We start from the raw sequence: 19,305 nt of genomic DNA on the forward strand, positions 1-19,305 counted from the left end.
GGTGTCAACTGATTGTCTCAGCTGACACCCTGTACTATGTGCAAGGAGCGGTGCCACAATGCTCCCAGTACATTAACCCCCGAAATGCTGTGGTCCCGGTGGTTGTCATGGTGACCCGATGTTGTCATGCACAGTGCGCGACCAAACTAACTTCTGCATGCAGCGCTGACAGGCTGTATATAGCGTAGAGATGCTGCTGCAGCATTTCTATGCTATATAAGCGATCAGGCAGCAAAAAGTGAAAGTGCTATAGTGGGACATAGTGTACAAGTAAAAAAGTGCCAGAAAGTGGAAAAAAAAAATGTAAAAAAAATTTAAAAAATAATCCCCCAAAAAATAAAAATATACTATACCCATAAATACATATTATTATGAAAAAAACAAACAATAAAAGTACACATATTTGGTATCGCCGCGTCCGGAACGACCTGATGTATAAAAATGTCCCACTGTTTAACCCCTTTAGTGAACACAGTAAAAAATAAAAATAAAAAACGAAGCAAAAAATGATGCTTTATAATCATATCACCAAACAAAAAATGGAATAAAACGCAATAAAAAAGATGAATATAAATAAAAATGGTATCGCTGAAAACGTCATCTTGTACCGCAAAAAACAAGCCGCCATACAGCTCCATCACCTGAAAAATAAAAAAGTTATATCTCTCAGAATAAAGCGATACAAAAAAATTATTTTTTCTATAAAATAGTTTTTGTGTAAAAGCGCCAAAACATAAAAAAAACAATATAAATGTGGTACCGCTGCAAACGTACTGACCCGAAGAATAAAGCTGCCTTATCAACTTCACCACATGCAGAACGGCATAAAAAAAACAATTCTGAATTGTTGGTTTTTGTTTATTCTGCCTCCCAAAAATTGGAATAGAAAGCGATCAAAAAATGTCATGTGCCCGAAAATGGTACCAATAAAAACGTCAACTTGTCCCGCAAAAAACAAGCCGTCACATGAATCTGTTGGCCGAAATATGGAAAAATTCTAGCTATCAAAATATGGCAATGCAAAAACTAGTCTGCAAAAAAAGTGTCTTTTAGTGTGTGACAACTGTCGATCATAAAAACCCGATATGAATCTGGTATCGCTGTAATCGCACCGAACTGAAGAATAAAGTCATCTAATCACTTATACCGCACGAGGAACGGCATAAAAAATAAACTCTAGGGTTAGGGTTGTGCAAGGATTAGGGTTGGACTAGAGTTGTGCGAGGGTTAGGGTTAGGATTGGGCTAGGGTTAGGGTTGTGCTAGGAATAGGGTTGGGTTAGGGCTAGGGTTGGGCTAGGGTTGTGCTAGGGTTAGGGTTGTGCTAGGGTTAAGGTTGTGCTAGGGTTAGAGTTGGGCTAGTGTTAGGGTTGGGCTAGTGTTAGGGTTGGGCTAGGGTTAGGGTTGGGCTAGGGTTAGGGTTGGGCTAGGGTTAGGGTTGGGCTAGGGTTAGGGTTGTGCTAGGGTTAGGGTTGTGCTAGGGTTAGGGTTGTGCTAGGGTTAGGCTAGGGTTAGAGTTGGGCTACGGTTGGGGTTGGGCTAGGGTTGGGCTAGGGTTAGGGTTGGGCTAGGGTTAGGATTTTTCAAAAGTAAAGAAAAAAAAATGACGCTATGGCGACCAGTGTTGAGCGCATGTGCTCGCTACTTGAGTTTTGGGTATGCACAGAGTATCAAGGGTGCTCGAGTGACATGCTCGAGTCTCCGCCCCTTATGTTTTGCAGCTGTTATACAGTCAAAAAAACCTCATGGAGATTGCCTGCCATGTACGAGCAATCCCCACGTTTTTTTTTTGGGTGTCTAATAATCGTGAAACATGCGGGCGGGGACTCGAGCATGTCACTCGAGCACCCGCGATACATGATGCATACCCGAGTACCCGATACAAACTCAAGTAACGAGCACTTGCGCTCAAGACTAATGACAACTTATTCAATATGATGACCTAATGTTATCAGATTCTGTGTTGTACCTCTGGGTTCAAAATGTTCACTATACCCCTTGATAAAATCTTTGAGGGGTGCAGTTTCCAAAATCGTGTCACTTGTGGGGGTTTCCACTGTTTAGGCACATCAGGGGCTCTCCAAACGCAACATGGCGTCCGCTCCCTCTTCCAACCAATTTTGCGTTCAAAAAGTCACACAGTGCTCCTTCACTTCTGAACCCTGCCGAGTGCCCAAACAGTGTATTTTCCCCACATATGGGGTATCGCCGTACTCAGGAGAAATTGCACAACAGTTTTTGGGATCCATTTTCTCCTGTTACACTTGTGAAAATAAAAAATTTGGGGCTAAGGCTGTGTGCCCACTATGCGTTTTTCAAGTGTTTTTGATGCGGAATTTTCGCAGCGTAAACGCTTGCTAAACGCTTGGTAATCCGTGCCCCATGATCCCCAATGAAAATCTGCATGTTCTGTGCCCATGCTGCGGAATTTTCCGCAGCAGATTTTCCTTGCGGAAAAATCCGCAGCATGTCCATTATTTGTGTGTTTCTGCATGCAGATTTGAGGCCCCAATGCATTTGAAAGACGCAAGTCAAATCTGCATGTAAAAACACTGCAAAAACGCGTGTAAAATCCGCAAGCGTTTTTGACTGCCAAGAACATGCAGAAACGCTGCAGAAATTTTCGGGGGCTGATAAACATTTTTGTGGGAAAAATGTGAAAATGTTATTTTTAGGGCTCAATGTTATAAACTTCTGTGAAGCACCTGGGGGTTCAAGGTGTTACTACACATCTACATGAGTTCCCTGAACGGTTTAGTTTCCAAAATGGTGTCACTTGTGGGGTTTTCCACTGTTTAGGCACATCAGGGGCTTCCCAAACGCGACATGGCGTCCGCTAATTATTCAAGCAAAATTTTACATTCAAAAAGTCAAATGGCGCTCCTTCCCTTTCGAGCCCTGCTATGTGCCCAAACAGTGTTTTTTGCCCACATATGGGGTATCTGCGTGCTCAGTAGAAATTGCACAACAAATTTTGGGGTCCTTTTTTTCCTGCTACCATTGCGAAAATAAAAAATTGGGGTCTAAAATAACATTTTTATGAAAAAAATAAATGTTCATTTTTTCCTTCCACATTCCAAAAATTTCTGTGAAGCACCTGAAGGGTTAATAAACTTCTTGAATGTGGTTTTGAATGGTGTCACTTTTGGGTATTTTCTCTCATAAAGACCCCTCAAAGTCACTTCAAATATGATGTCCCTAAAAAAAAGGTTTTATAAATTTTGTTGGAAAAATGAGAAATCACTGGTCAACTTTTAACCCTTTTAACCTCCTAATAAAAAAAAATTTGGTTCCAAAATTGTGCTGATGTAAAGTAGACATGTGGGAAATGTTATTTATTAACTATTTTGTGTGACATATCTCTCTGATTTAAGGGTATGAAAATTCAAAGTTTGAAAATTGCAAAATTTTCAACATTTTTTTCACAAATAAACACAAGTGATATCGAAGAAATTTTACCACTATCATGAAGTACAATATGTCATGAAAAAAACAATCTCAGAATCAGGGGGATCCGTTGAAGCGTTCCAGAGTAATTACCTCATAAAGTGACAGTGGTCAGAATTGTAAAAATTGGCCTGGTCATTAACATGCAAACCACCTTGGGGGGTAAAGGGGTTAAAGAGGTTGTCCACTACTTTATCATTGATGACCTATCCTTAGGATAGGTCATCAATGTCTGACCGGCACCCTCGCCGATCAGCTGTTCTCGGTGTCGGTGGCCACCGGCCGGAACTGCTCAATTGCGGAACTGCTCTGTCTTCTGATAGTGGCCGTGGTTGGGTACTGCACATGCACCTCCTATTCAAATCAGTAGGAGGCAGATGTGCAGTACCCTGCCGTGGCCACGATCAGAAGACTGAGCAGCTCCGCAATTGAGCAATGGCGACCGCCATCGTCGACTCCGAGACTAGCTGGTTGGCAGTGGTGCCGGTTTCGGACCCCAACTGATCAGACATCTAAGGATAGGTCATCTATGATAAAGTAGTGGACAACATCTTTAAAGGAAACCCTTTTCCCTGGCTGAAATTTGTTTTTTAAAAATAAACTGAGCTGTACTCACCCTCCTTGGGTCCAGCGCTGAGTCTTCATCGCTGCCCCCGGTGTCCGTTATTTTCTGGAGCTCTGACGTCATGTCGACAGCACAGCAGCCAATAACTGAGCTCAGTGGGGAAGAACGGAGAAAAGCTGCAATCGGGAGGTAGGTGTTTTCCAAAACTGGAAAGCCCCTTTAAATCCATAGTCTGTGTAATACAGCGATAGACACACTTTGTAGCCCAGAGTTACATATTCTCAAAGCAAGAGCCCCTCTATTAGCTCAGAATTCCTGATAGGGTATATAAAATAGGTTTTCTACACTGGAGATCCCCTTTAATGTTTGGGTTTAAGGAAGAGATGTGTGATGTTATGGCCGCATGATAAAATAAAACACTCGCTAACACTTACACTTACATGTGATTCTTGTCTCACAGGTACACGAAGAGGCTGCTTGGAAACGCCGTGTAGTAATGGAGGAACCTGTGTGAATGGAGAAATGTGTGACTGTCCGCCAGGATACAAAGGGCAGCAGTGCCAGCTAGGTATGTACTTATGTATGTACAGAAACAGCCATGTCTGAGGCTTCTGATCTAATTTCAGTAAGTCCTGCAGATACTACTGCTATATGGTTGAATAATGGTTGGATAACCAACTTATGATTTGTGATTGTGGTACAGAACCAACAAGATGGTGCTTATCATTATAGATGTATTAGTAGCAGTCACAGGAACCAGCATGAACATTGTTAACCCTCAACTGGTGAGGTGGGGTTTGCCGCACCCCAGGGAATTTTTGTTCGGCTGCCATTCATTGAAAAATGCTGGTATGAGGATACGTGTCTCACTAGCTTCCATCCATTTGTGGGTGTCAAAAATTTGTTATACTCATGTGTAATCAATCGCCAATAAGAAAACGATTAAAACAAACGTGATCTTTGCATTTTCTGTAAAAATAAAAGATTTCTAAACACTGGGGTATAGGAAACCCCACATCACCAGTTGCGTGACAAAAACCCCACCTCACCAGTTGAGGGTTAGAGTTATTATAAAGATAGTAAGTTAGCCCCTATTCATATGATTGTCTATGGGACTGCTGTTAATAGTGGCGCGTTGTGCTTGGTTTTCTCCAGTGGTACCATAAACAATGAATGGAGAAGAGGACAATACATTCCCTTTATATGGAATCTGTCAAAAGGTTTAATCTGAGAGCAGCGTAATGTGAGGTCAGAGACCCTGATTCCAGCGATGTGTCACTTGCTCATCAGTTTTGATGTAGTTTCAATTCAATCCATATTTTATCAGCAGGACTAGGTGTCACATGCCAGGAAGACCAGCTAATCTGTGTAACCCTGTCTTCACCACTGCAGCTTGCTGACAAGGAATAGTGTACACAGGAAGCTGCCTATCAGTGGTGGGGGCGGGGTTATACTGAGCTCAACATTCATAGCACTGCTACATCTACAACAGAGAACAGGGATTCTATCAAAACGCAACAAGTAACCAAGTAAGTGATACATCACTAGAATCAGGCTGTCAGCCCCTACATCATGCTGCTCTCAGATTTTATAGCAAAAATAAAAACACACAAATACTGGGAGAACATACAAACTCCTTGCAGATGTTGCTAACCACTGAGCCACCATGCTACCCTATTCACTGTATATGTGCCCCATCTGCATGTACCTTAAAAATGTTGTATGACTTTATAAAGCACAAGAAGAGACAGTGTAGATAGAGTGCAAATGCGAGTATATAGGATGTATCATACCTATTGTATACGTGGCAAGAATCCCTAACCTCTACCGCTGATTCTCCCTGTATCTGGAGTTTCTCACAGCACTGTCCGTGTATAGCGTGACTGTCTATCGCATCTGCAACTGCATGAATAAATGACTTCAAACGACTTTTATTGAGAATATTCCGATGATTGACTTCAATCCCCCAGTATAAATCTCCAGGCTGCTGCATATAATTAAATCAGTCATCCCCTCTGGCGAGGTCCAGCGTGAGGGCAGTGATGTTACACAATGTGAATAGTACTGTTCAAGGCTCAGCTCCTAGGGGTCACTGGAGACGTTGTGAGTCACTTGGCTGCTAGGGCCGTAGTGTGATTGTGGGGGCCGCAGCTTCGTGTATTGGAACATATAAGTGTGCGAGCTGTTACAGGGGCTGACATCTTTACTCTCCAGCCTGCAGGAAAGAATCGTTTGCCTGCACCAGACTCTACTCGGAAACGCTGTCACATCCGGTGTGGGAGGGTGGAGTGTGTCACCACCTGTAAGTAATTAACCCCCCACTACATCATTGCACCCTCCTGTCATCACATGTAAGGTGTGGAACGGACTGTTCCATTAAAAGTACAGCGCGGGGAGTGTGGATTCTCTCCAGAGCCTTTTTCTAAATTGGCAGGAGACGCTGCGCACTACATGAATAGCTAACAAATGTGACTGTTTGTGAGATCAAAGAGATTTATCATGCCAGTATTTACTCGGCTCCAGCTCTTCAAACTAAAAACCTAAACTAACTGCTTTGTTTCGTTTCAAACAGATTTTATTTGCAGGCGTCAGAAACTATCACAACAGTATAAACTGGAGTGGTCCGTAGAGACGGGGGCTACATACATAGTACCGTACTATAGCTTATATTATCAAACCAACATAAAGAGGATGAGCAGAAAGACAAAAAAGAAGCCAAAGCCTCCATACACAATAGATTTCTGTCAGAGGAAGCATTGCTCAGCCGGCAGCCATGTTAATCAACTCTGCTGTACACAGGAGCGGCTTATCTCCTAGAGAACAGCAGGATGGGCAGTCTGAAATGGGACATGCCTGCTCCTTGGGGGCTTGTCTGACGTCATGTCCTAGACCCGCATACACATTAGACTGTCGGCTGAACCCCTCGTCATCGGCGGGTTTGGCTGATGTCTAATATTAGCTAATAGTCTAATATGTATGGGAGTCTTCATTTTAATACGCCAATACGATGGTTCTGCCCCCATATTTAGTGCTTGGTATCGGCAGCACATCACCTACTTACACTGCCGATGTGCTGCTGACAACAATGACTTTAAGCCGGCATTACAATCAAGTCATCTGATGAACGAGCGTTTTGCTAATTCCTTGGGTGATTGACAGAATGTTTACACAGGGCAACCACCAGGAACAAGCGTGCCATAAAATGAGATGGAGAGGGCACTCTGGGGTGCATTATTGTCCAGATTAGTTTTCCAAAGTTGCCAAACAGTATTGTTTTCCAGAGTGGCTTCCAGATTTTTCAGAAATCATTACATTTACAGCCTTAAAAAGCTCTCGATTCTGGGGGGGCATGCTGGAGTTAGACGCTCTTGATTCATGAAGAGATACCCTCTGTCGAGTGGAGCCCCTGTTGTCGAGTGGAGCCCCTGTTGTCGAGTGGAGCCCCTGTTGTCGAGTGGAGCCCCTGTTGTCGAGTGGCTTCTGCCTCCATGAGATTTCTGGAGTACAGAATGCCACAGCTCTTCATGAATTAGAAGGGCTGAGATATCCCGCCACCGTCGCGCCTTATCCCCACCCATTTTGGCAGAGCTAGCAGATAATGACATGAAGACGCCAAATCGCAAAATGTAGGCGCAACTTTGCCTTTTTAAAGCTTTCATACCAGAATTCTGGCGTGAAAGCTTGAAGAATCGATCCCACAGTCTATCTCCATTGCGCAGTAATGTGTAATGTGGATATTGGTTGCCATGGCAGTATGTTGTGCCAGTTTTTGCATTCTGAAATCACCCAACAATATGGCAGTGGGGGATGAAGGTTTGTGAGATATGATGGTGATCTTGACTTGTTTCTATAGTGTATTCACCTCAAGCCATGCCATCATATGGGGAGGTGATACCCCGTATTAGAGAGTCCCCCCAATTAGAAAGTAGAAGTAATGGGTTAAAATGAGTTAAATGTATATGGCATTATGCGTGAACAGATTACTTTCCAAAATAGGAAATCAGCCAAACTAGTTCCCTGTTTATCTAATGTATATAATTGTCTTATCCCATCTGTCTGTCCTTCTGTCCAGGAAATGCAAAAAAAAAAGGAGCATGGACCGCACCTCCAAAAATCATACATTTGATCTAATGCCTCTCGGCAAAAATATATATACTGTAACTGAACATGAGGTTCTTAGTTTAATTAGCAGGAGACTGCAAAGAGGGTCTAGCCTGTTTTTGCTATCACTTGAGGAAGGTGAGTCACAATGCTCCCTTCATGTGGTGTTGGTGCAGTGTGTCGGCCATTGTTGCTGTGGTTTTGTGCTTGTGGGGCGGCGTGGCCTGGTGTCATGGGGACTCTGTCTTGCAGCATGGGTGCTGTGAGGCACCAGGCCGCCCGCCCTGCTGGTGCATTGTCGCTGTGGCGGTGGTTGGCGCACGGCTCCGCTCCCGTTCAGGTAGGAAATGTTAGGACCCACTACGAGGTTTGCCGTGACGTAGCAGTGGGCTTCATACAGTCTGATCAGAATGTTAAACTAAGAACCTCATGTTCAGTTATATATATTTTTGCCGAGAGGCATTAGATCAAATGTATGATTTTTGGAGGTGCGGTCCATGCTTCTACTTTTTTTTGCATTGCATATTCTGTCCAGGAAATCCCACGTCGCTGATTGGTCCGGCGCGGCCAATCAGCGATGCGGGATTTCAGAACAAGATGGCGGCCGTTAGCGGCTCATCTGCCACATGGAGGTCAGCGGTGATGCCACCAGCCGCGACCAATCAGCGATATTGGCGCGATATTTCCACTCTCGCCCTCACACGCTCACCCTCACCCGCTCACACACAGATGCTCACACTCTCACCCTCATCCACTCACGCTCACCCTCACGCGCTCACCCCCACACACTCACCCTCACCCTCAGACGCTCCCACGCTCACCCTCAGACGCCCCCCCTCAGACGCTCCCACGCCCCCCCTCAGACGCTCCCCTCTCAGACGCTCACCCTCAGAAGCGCCCACGCTCACCCTCAGACGCTCCCATGCTCACCCTCAGACGTTCCCACACACACCCTCAGATGCTCCCACGCTCACCCTCAGACGCTCACCCTCAGACGTTCCCACGCTCACCCTCAGACGCTCCCACGCTCACCCTCAGACGCTCCCACGCTCACCCTCAGACGCTCCCACGCTCACCCTCAGACGCTCCCACGCTCACCCTCAGACGCTCCCACGCTCACCCTCACACGCTCACCCTCAGGCGCTCACCCTCAGGCGCTCCCACGCTCACCCTCAGACGCTCACCCTCAGACGCTCACCCTTAGACGCTCACGCTCAGACGCTCCCACGCTCACCCGTAGACGCTCACCCTCAGACGCTCCCACGCTCACCCTCAGACGCTCCCACGCTCACCCTGACCCACAGACGCTCCCACGCTCACCCGCACACGCTCACCTTCAGACGCTCCCCCTCCGACGCTCCCACGCTCACCCTAAGACGCTCCCACGCTCACCCTCAGACGCTCCCACGCTCACCCTCAGACGCTCCCACGCTCACCCTCAGACGCTCCCACGCTCACCCTCAGGCGCTCACGCTCAGACGCTCCCACGCTCACCCTAAGACACTCACCCTCAGACGCTCCCACACTCACCCTCAGACGCTCCCACACTCACCCTCAGACGCTGACCCTCAGACGCACACCCTCAGACACTCCCACGCTCACCCTAAGACGCTCACCCTCAGACGCTCCCACGCTCACCCTCAGACGCTCACCCGCTCCCACGCTCACCCTCAGACTCTCCCACGCTCACCCTGTGCTAGCCGGTCATCTCCCGGCTGCTTGCAGCAAAAGTACCCAGACCGGCGGCCTCGCTCCCCGGTCCTCCTAAATTCATTAGGGGCCCCGGGGGGATAAATTGGGGGGTTAATTTAAAGTAGTGCACAACCCATTTAAATACTGCTTCGCTGATTAATCACGCCCGGTCGGCCGCATACATATTCTAGAATACCCGATGCGTTAGAATCGGGCCACCATCTAGTACTCTTATATGATTCAAGATCTGTTTTACTTTGTTTTGCAGGTACAGGCGGGTGTATAAGGTTCAACATGATGTATGCTCCAGAGAGATCTGTGAAGGCACCGCCAGAGGTCGACCAAGTGGGTAAAATGTAAACTGTAGTTGCTGCTAAATACTCATCAATGCTCTGTTTTTTGTAATTTTTTACTGCTGTAGGTTATATGTTTGAATAACACTATGTATAGACCACGAATGTATTGCGGGTGAGGAAAACAAAGAATTGAGCATATTTTAACATGTCATTTTTAGATTTAAGATTCTGGCCTCGGTTCATCAAAGCTTTTATGCTAAAGTGGCGTAAAAGCTTTGAAAAGTGGCAAAATTTCGTCGCAACTCTGAGTTGCACCAATACTTTTCACTTTAGGTTCTCCCAGTTCGGCCAAAATGGGCGTAGCTGGGGCGTGGCACCTCAGCTCATGTGTGTAATTCCTGACAAGCTGTAGCATTTCATACACCAGAAATCTCACTGGTGAGGTGTACGCTACTTATCAGAAGTACCTCTTCATCAATCAAAAGTGTCTGATTCCACTACACCCCTTCATCAAGATCAGCGAGGAAATTGGCGATCTTGATGAATCGGAGCTTATGTGTTGATTATATTTTCATATATCTTCGTCAACGTGCTTAGAGATGCATTTACCTATTACAAAGCTGCAAATCTCCTGCATAGAGTAAAATGATAAACACTTTCCAGCAGCCACCAGTAGAGCTGGGTGGGTTCACATGTAAAAACCAGTGTGTTTTATGACCCAATTTCAGGAAGCAGTAAGCTCCCTCTAGTGGCTGCTGGTAACAAGGCTTTCTTCACTGTGTGCAGGAGATATGGAACTCCGGGTCCGATTCAATAATACAGGTGTTATGCAAGCCAGTTTTAATGAAGGGGGGTTTTGGAGTAGGATGCATATCTTCTCAGTGGCATTAACCTCCCTGCTCCTCGCAAAAAATATTACTCTTGTACTTTACTGTAGTAGCGTTTCTGGCATTAAAAATGCTGCCGTTATGGATGAATTTTTCACGTTGCGCAAGTTTCGACTTTTCAAAGTGTTTTATGTCCGTTTTCTGGCTTAGAGTTCAGGAGACCAACTCAAATTCAATCTTTATTTCTTCCTAGAAAAGAGAGTCCCAAGTAAACCTTGAAGATCAGATCTGGTAAGTTATTGGGGATCTACAGCCATTACTTAAACTATGTCAAGAAGTTCTGCACCTAGTGTCTAGTGTTGAACTCCGAATATGGACTTCTCACGGAAGTCCGTTTTAGTGTTTGGCGTTCCGGGCGAAGTCCAGAGAGAGAGAGGCCAACCTAGCACTTACTACGACCATTTTACAACACCAAAGTTCGGGTCCCCATTCACTTCTATGGGGTTCTGGTTAAAGTTTGGGTAGCGTTCTGGTATCCGAACTTTGGACTAAAGTTCGGTCAAACCCGAACTTCCACGGGCCCGCTCATCCCTACTCAGGACATAATCTCACACTTGATGCAGTCTAGCCAATCACTGCACAAGAATCAGTTTTTTAAACTGAGCTCTGTATGTAAGTTTTTGTCATATCGCATATTCACACATATTGGTAGTAGTGCGTCCCATTCCCATTTGTCAGAAAATACCACCACAGATAAAAAGTGGGAAAAAACGGACGTAAAGCTGGCTGAATCCATCCAGCCTCAGTCCCATCCTGCAGAGGCAAAGTTACCTCTGCAAGCTGCATTGGAGAGCGCGGTTAGGGCCAGTGGCACGACTATTCAAAAAGGCACTGTCCCCCTATAAAAAATGAAGCAGGAAGTGGTGTGCTCCTGTATAAAACATGAAAACAACCTTTTTAATATGGCTGCAGTTTATTGGCTATATGGCAGTCACAATGGCTGTTCACTAGCCAACTGTTGCTGGTTGGTCTCAGGCTAGAATGCTTTAATCTTATGCCCAAATCACACATTGCATATGCATTACAGATTCTCAATTACTATGACAAGAAAGAATTAGAAATAAAAGCTATATATGATAAAATCCCTTTATGACCGTTCTTCATCCTTTCACAGACACAGAAGCACTAGCCACTGCTTGGGGATGGATTCATAAATCACATGGCCCCATGTGAGGCACTGAGCTTGTCTGCCCCTCTCCCTAACTTCATGGGACCCTGCAACTTCTGTCCGCGTGCAAAGGCACAGCCAGCATCGGCCATGTAATTCCGTCACCAAGTGACCAAAGGAGAGACTCTCCTCGTGGCCTCTTCTACTGGGGTCCATTGGGGTGGCATTCCTTTTTCTCTTAAGCCAAAGATCTGCAAGACCATTATTCCCTCTGCCTACAGGCCTGGCAACATTTGCACTGTCTAATCCGAGAGACAGGCAGATCACCAGATTGCCGCCTCTGCTACCAAACTCCGAGAAATTTCTCAGATCATCTCCTCACATCTCAAACTGGCCCAGTGCTGGCCCCAATATTGGAAAATGTAGCACAAGTCTCCTCCTATCCATGTCAGTTTTATTAGCTCCAATCCTGGAATGACATGCAGATTTTTTACGCTGTCATGCTCCTATGAACTGGCACAGGCAAAATGGATTAGTACGTGGGAGATAGAAGCCTCTCTACTTTGATGACCACAGATACGTACGTCTCTGCTGCTGTTTCGTCACTGCATCTGCAAGAACAGTTTGAAATGGTAAAAATTTATCAATTATTATGTAGCTTAGAGATTGATAGACAGCGCCAGACAAATCAAAAAGCTCATTAAGCAATTTCTCAGTCTTTTTTTTTTTTGAGACTCTAAAGCATTTTGTGTATGTGGGATGTCCCATCAGTCTATGTGCCACAAGAAGATGTGTGCAGAATTGTTTACTTCAGGATTGTAGAGCCTTACCTGGAAATGACCGCGTCCCACATACGCCGTAGCAGCAGCAGTTATCAGAGCGTCGTGTACAGGACATTTTCCCAGCTCAGGTGGCAGCAGTCAGGCTGGACCTCCAGGTGAGGGATCGACAGCTCTCAGCGCTGCACCTAAGATTGGGCTCTAACTGTGTGTTACGTTTTGCCGTCAGACCAGGCGCTGTGTGTTTTTATTTTGTTTTTATAATAAAACATTTTATAAAATAAGTGCACACGTTCTCTTATTAATAAAGGTGAGCGTATTCACCTTGTAGATTACATATAAGCAATTGCTGGCTAGCACAAAGGCCTGTTTCACACCACAATTTTGTGGTTTATTTGACAAATCAGCTTATACTGTAAAAAAAAAATACATACAGGGTGGTCCAAAAGTAGGTGGACAGAAAGTGTAATAAGGTTATGAAGGGGGAGATTTATCAAACATGGTGTAAATTATGTATGTAGCCTCTTTGGAATTGGGAATTTCACGAGCTTCTATCATGCGAACCCTGAAATCTATTGGGTGGAAAGCTTATCGTCCACGTCTAATTCATGGTTTATTGGAGGATGATCCAGACAGGCGGCTGCAATTTAGTGAGATTATGCTTAACAAAATTGAAGAAAATCCAGTAATTTTAGATAACATTATGTGGAGTGATGAAGCTTCTTTCAAATTATCCGGCCATATTAAGACATAATTGTATTTACTGGTATAATGAGAACATGCATTTAACATTAGAGGAAAGAATATGCAATGCAAAAAAAAGGAGTATGGACCGCACCTCCAAAAATCATACATTTGATCTAATGCCTCTCGGAAAAAATATATATAACTGAACATGAGGTTCTTAGTTTAACATTCTGATCAGACTGTATGAAGCCCACTGCCACGTCACGGCAAACCTCATAGTGGGTCCTAACATTCCTACCTGAACGGGAGCGGAGCCGTGCGCCAACCACCGCCACAGCGACAATGCACCAGCAGGGCGGGCGGCCTGGTGCCTCACAGCACCCATGCTGCAAGACCGAGTCCCCATGACTCCAGGCCACGCCGCCCCACAAGCACAAAACCACAGCAACAATGGCCGACACACTGCACCAACACCACAAGAAAGGAGCATTGTGACTCATCTTCCTCAAGCTCTCAAATGAGAGCAAAAATAGGCTAGACCCTCTTTGCAGTCTCCTGCTAATTAAAATCACCTGTGCCAAATGGGAGTAGTGCTGGTCCAAGAAAGGGGAAAGAATATACAATGCAAAAAAAGGAGCATGGACCGCACCTCCAAAAATCATACATTTGATCTAATGCCTCTCAGCAAAAATATATATAACTGAACATGAGGTTCTTAGTTTAACATTCTGATCAGACTGTATGAAGCCCACTGCCACGTCACGGCAAACCTCGTAGTGGGTCCTAACATTTCCTACCTGAACGGGAGCGGAGGCGGAGGCATTAGATCAAATGTATGATTTTTGGAGGTGCGGTCCATGCTCCTTTTTTTGCAACAACTAAATGAGTCTGGTGTCAATGTTTGGGGTGGTATTTCAAGTTTTGGTGTTTTAGGACCAATATTTTTTGATGGAACAGTCACAGGAGATAAGTATCTCGAAATTCTAATGGATCAAGTTGTTCCCCAGGTACAGCAACAGCCTAATTCACATGACCTTTATTTCCAACAAGATGGGGCCCCTCCACATTATTCAAGAGTAGTCCGCGAGTATCTTGATGAAACATTTCCTAATAAATGGATTGGCCGAAGAGGCCCACTTGATTGGCCGGCACGTTCACCAGACTTGACCCCAATGGATTTTTTCTTTTGGGGAGTACTCAAGGACAAAGTTTATAGTTGAAAACCAAAAAATGTCAGTGATTTGAAAAATTACATAAGAGATGCATCTCAAGAAATTAATACCCAAAGAGACTTGTGCAAAAAAGTTTGTCGAAGCGCAAGAGGCGACTTCAAAGCTGTGCAAATTGTAATGGAAAACAGTTTGAGCACCTGCGTTGATGAAATTTAAGGGCTTTTGTATTATTGTTCAGAATAAAATTTATTTGTCAATGTTATGCTTGTGTTAGCAAATATAATTTTATATATAAATCAAAATAAATGTTATTATTTCTGTCCACCTACTTTTGGACCACCCTGTATTTAGTATAATCTCTTTTTATTGAAATAATAAAAGACATAAACATACAAAATCAACATCAGTAGGAGCCAGTGCTCAGTCTCGACGATCAAAATATTATATATTCACATATCTACTATTTTTCTTATAAGACTGAGGCACCTTTATCCAGCAATATAATCTTACTTTTGTCTGTTCCAACAATGGAACCAAGAGCATATATCAAATATCAACAATGCCAAAACGAGAGAAAAGAAGAAAGAAAGAGAGAGAAAAAAAAAAGGGGGGGGGGAGGGGGGAGAGCAGGAGAAGAAGTAATAAGAAAGTGAAAATAGGAAAGGAGAGAAGGATTTAAGGAATGGGAACGGGGCAGGGGAATCTGAGCTAAGGTTCTGTTTTAATTTCACTAATCATCTCCAGCACCAATCCGGATCCAATTCGCCTATTCATCAGTTTTTACCCAAATAGCCCGTGGAACTCCGACGAGTCTTGAAACAAGATCCAAACACTCCAGATCTTCATGAATTTATCCGCACAATCATTGAAATCAGCAGAAAGCTCCTCCATTCTGCAGATATTAGCCATTTCATTATACCACTCTGAGATTGGGGGGATTTGAGGTGACCTCCAATAACGTGGAATCACCGCACGAGCTGCCGTTAAACAAAATCTTAAAATATCTTTTTTTTGGGATCTAATCGATGAAGGCAGAATGGAAAGTAAGGCTATCTCAGGGCAGTTCTCAACCCTATTTCCAGTAATTAGGTTATAGTTAGAGAATATTTTATCCCACAGAGGTTTGATCCGACTACATTCCCACCAGATGTGGAGCATAGATCCCCTTTCCACTCCACATCGCCAACACATGTCTGAAGTTGCCGGAAACATGGAGTGGAGTTTCACAGGATACCGATACCATCTTGCCATAATTTTGAAATTTTTCTCCTGCGCATAATTTGCACCCGACATTTTGTGTGTAAACAAGAAACTTTTTTCCCAGTCTGATGAGGGTATGACATGTCCCAATTCCTGTTCCCACTTATGTTGAAAATTAAGCTTTCCTGAGATATTTACCCCCATCAGACAATTATAAAGCATGGATATTACATGGTTGGGAGGAGCTTCCTGCAAAAACAGTCTCTCAAAGGAAGATGGTGTACACTGGAACAGGGGCACTGCCCCCCTGGACGATAAAAACGATTGTAACTGTAGATATTCCAACCACTGGAGTTTTCTAGACGGATATCTGTCTTGTATTGTATTAAATGACGGAAATCTACCATTTTCGAATATCTGCAGAAGGCGAACATCCTCCCTAGCTCTCCATCCCATAAAAGAATCCCTCAAATATCCAGGAGGGAAGGAGGGATTGGAGAATAATGGCATAAGAGGGCTGATTGTACTAGAGGAAAAGTATTTTTTCATAATTGCATGCCAAATTTTGATTGTACCCCTAGTCAATTCAGACAAACCTCCAATTGAGGAAACATCTGAGGCGAAGAGCCAGGGAAGGTGCTTCAAAGGAACAACTACTCCCTCCTGCTCAACAGTGACCCATTGCTTTGTCAAAGAATTATAGTGCCAGTCTAGAAGGCGACCCAAAGCAGAGGCTTGAAAGTATGTTTTAAAATTCGGAAATCCAGCTCCACCAGCTGCCTTAGGGCGGTTCAAAGTCTGCATACTTATCCTAGGTCTACCTTTACCCCACACAAACCTAGTTAATACTGTACGTAATCTGCTGAAAAAGCTGCATGGGGGAGAGATAGGGACAGTTTGAAAAATATATAAAAAGTGGGGAAGTATATCCATTTTTACGGCATTCATTTTGCCAAACCAGGACATTCTCAGTTTACTGTAATTTAGTAAATCTTTACATGTACGGTCCAAGAGAGACTGGTAGTTTAGCGCATACATTTTTGACAAGTCAGAAGAAACGAGCACTCCCAAGTATTTTATCGCCTCCGATTTCCACTTAAAAGGGAAGTTGTCCATCACCTGTCTAACCTCTCTCTGCGGCAACGATACGTTTAATGCCTCCGATTTTGAGTAATTAACTTTGAAATTACTCAGGAACCCAAATCTGTCAAACTCCTTCATTAACGAAGGAAGAGATGTCTGAGGTTGAGATACATAGAGGAGGAGATCATCTGCATATAGTGCTGTCTTATAAGTCCTTGTGCCTATTTTAACCCCTTGAATACTACTATTTTTCCTTATAGCGTTGGCCAGGTGTTCCATCACTATCACGTACAGAAGGGGGGACAGAGGGCACCCCTGTCTAGTCCCATTTTGTATCTTAAAGGGTGAGGACAGGGCTCCATTAACTCTAACTCTGGCAGTAGGACCTGAATACAAGGAGAAAATCAACTGTAAAAATCGTGGTCCAATGCCTATTTGGTTTAGTGCTTCCTTCATAAATTGCCAATGAACCCTATCAAAAGCCTTCTCTGCATCAACAGATAGAAGGCCCATAGATACGGAATTGCTTTTAGCTTTGGAGATTAGCAACATAGTCTTAATGGTGTTATCTCTTGCCTCTCGGCCCTGAATAAATCCTACTTGATCTGTGTTTATAAGGGAGGGTAACAATGGGGCCAGTCTCTCTGCTAGAATTTTGGAGAGTATTTTAATGTCTACGTTTATTAATGATATGGGTCTATAATTAGCCGTGTTTGTAAGATCTTTACCCTGTTTAGGAAGGATACTAATATGGGCTTCCAATGATTGGGGGACGAAACACGTCTTATCATTTAGTGAGTTGAATGTTTTATGCATAATAGGGGATAGTTGAGTTTTAAGGGACTTATAGAATGCTGGGGTAAATCCGTCTGGACCAGGACTTTTACCAGATGGTGTAGATTGAATAGCAAGATTGACCTCCTCCTCCGTAATGTCTTTTTCCAGTTCCCCAGAGACCTGGCTATCTAAGGATGGTAAAGAAGTATCCTGTATATACTCTTTAATTCGGGCAGTTAGGTCACAGGGAGAGAGATCAGAATATTGCCCTTTAATATTATATAATTTCTCATAGTATGAGCGAAATATCTCGATAATTTCTGAAGGGTTATGGGCATCCTCCCCATTCTGTTTCTTGATATATGGAATGTATGTTGCCACAGAACGAGGATGAAGCAATCTTGAGAGTGCCCGTCCACATTTATCTGACGATTCATAAAAAAAACTTTTAGTTTGCTCCCTATGTCTTAGATACTTTTGCTCAAGCAAGATCTTAAGATCATTCCTTTTTTTTGATAGTTCTGCAAGTGTATTAGGTGACAATGTATGTTTGTGCGATGTCTCCAATATGTGTATCTGTCTCAACAGGTCACTCACCCTCTGTGTTCTTTCTTTTTTGAGTCTTGAACCATGTTTGATCAACACGCCTCTCATGACACATTTTAGAGTTTCCCATTGCAGAGGAGTTGAGGTCTGATCTGTTTTGTGAATTTGCATAAAAGAATCAACAGAATCTTTTAATTCCGTCATGCAGGTACTATCCTTGAGAAGGTGATCATTCATTTTCCATGTCCACGAGCGTCGGACAGAGGAAGGAATAGATAGGGATAGAAAAATTGGAGCATGATCAGACCACAACATGTCGCCTATTGTGGCAGATGGGTTTAAGGAAAGAGCGTGATGACTCAACAGGAAGAAATCAATGCGACTATATGAACCATGTGCAGGAGAAAAATATGTGTAATCCTTACCCTGAGGATTTAAGATTCGCCAAACGTCTGTCAATCTGAGGGCGTGGATGGCCCGCTTCAGTGATCGGAGCCTTCTTGAAGGGACAACACCCCTTCCTGAGGATGAATCTAGCCCGGGATTCCATGTGAAGTTAAAGTCTCCACCTGCAATCAGAATACCTTCTGCGAATTCAGAGAGGGATGTTAGAAAGGACCTACACATGGGGATCTGGTCTTTGTTAGGGAGGTACCAATTTGCTATTGTATATATTGATTCCGCTATTTTAAGTTTTAAAAACACATATCTGCCTTTATCATCAATGAGGGAATCTATGAAGGTGTAAGCCAACGATTTGTGTATGGCTATGGATACACCCTTAGAGCGTGAATCCGGATTAGTGCTGTGAAACCATCGAGAATAATACCTATCACCAAGAACAGGCACATGCCCCATTTTAAAATGCGTTTCTTGTAACATAAGAACCTGAACTTTTTGTTTGTGCATAGAGTATAAAATTTGAGAACGTTTCTGTGGGACATTAAAGCCTCTTACATTCAATGA

At 44.0% G+C, this 19,305-nt stretch overlaps 1 protein-coding gene across 4 annotated transcripts in view; it reads left to right on the plus strand.

The window, feature by feature from the left end:
- Positions 1-13,158, plus strand: part of SNED1 (sushi, nidogen and EGF like domains 1) — a 199,539-nt gene extending 186,381 nt beyond the window's left edge. For 3 of the 4 annotated variants that reach the window (XM_073674535.1, XM_073674537.1, XM_073674538.1), the window contains 5 exons: positions 4,472-4,579; positions 6,226-6,313; positions 10,073-10,149; positions 11,181-11,218; positions 12,102-13,158. In XM_073674535.1, the coding sequence (XP_073530636.1) occupies positions 4,472-4,579; positions 6,226-6,313; positions 10,073-10,149; positions 11,181-11,206 (299 nt within the window). In that variant the 3' untranslated portion in view covers positions 11,207-11,218; positions 12,102-13,158. Of the gene's footprint in view, positions 1-4,471; positions 4,580-6,225; positions 6,314-10,072; positions 10,161-11,180; positions 11,219-12,101 lie in introns of all 4 variants that reach the window. The other variant, XM_073674536.1, reaches the window with a different exon arrangement.
- The last annotated feature ends 6,147 nt before the right edge of the window (positions 13,159-19,305 follow it).

This window comes from Phyllobates terribilis, unplaced genomic scaffold (genome assembly GCF_046119375.1).
Source record: "Phyllobates terribilis strain yellow unplaced genomic scaffold, ASM4611937v1 Scaffold_3__8_contigs__length_932513732, whole genome shotgun sequence".
NCBI lineage: Eukaryota > Metazoa > Chordata > Amphibia > Anura > Dendrobatidae > Phyllobates > Phyllobates terribilis.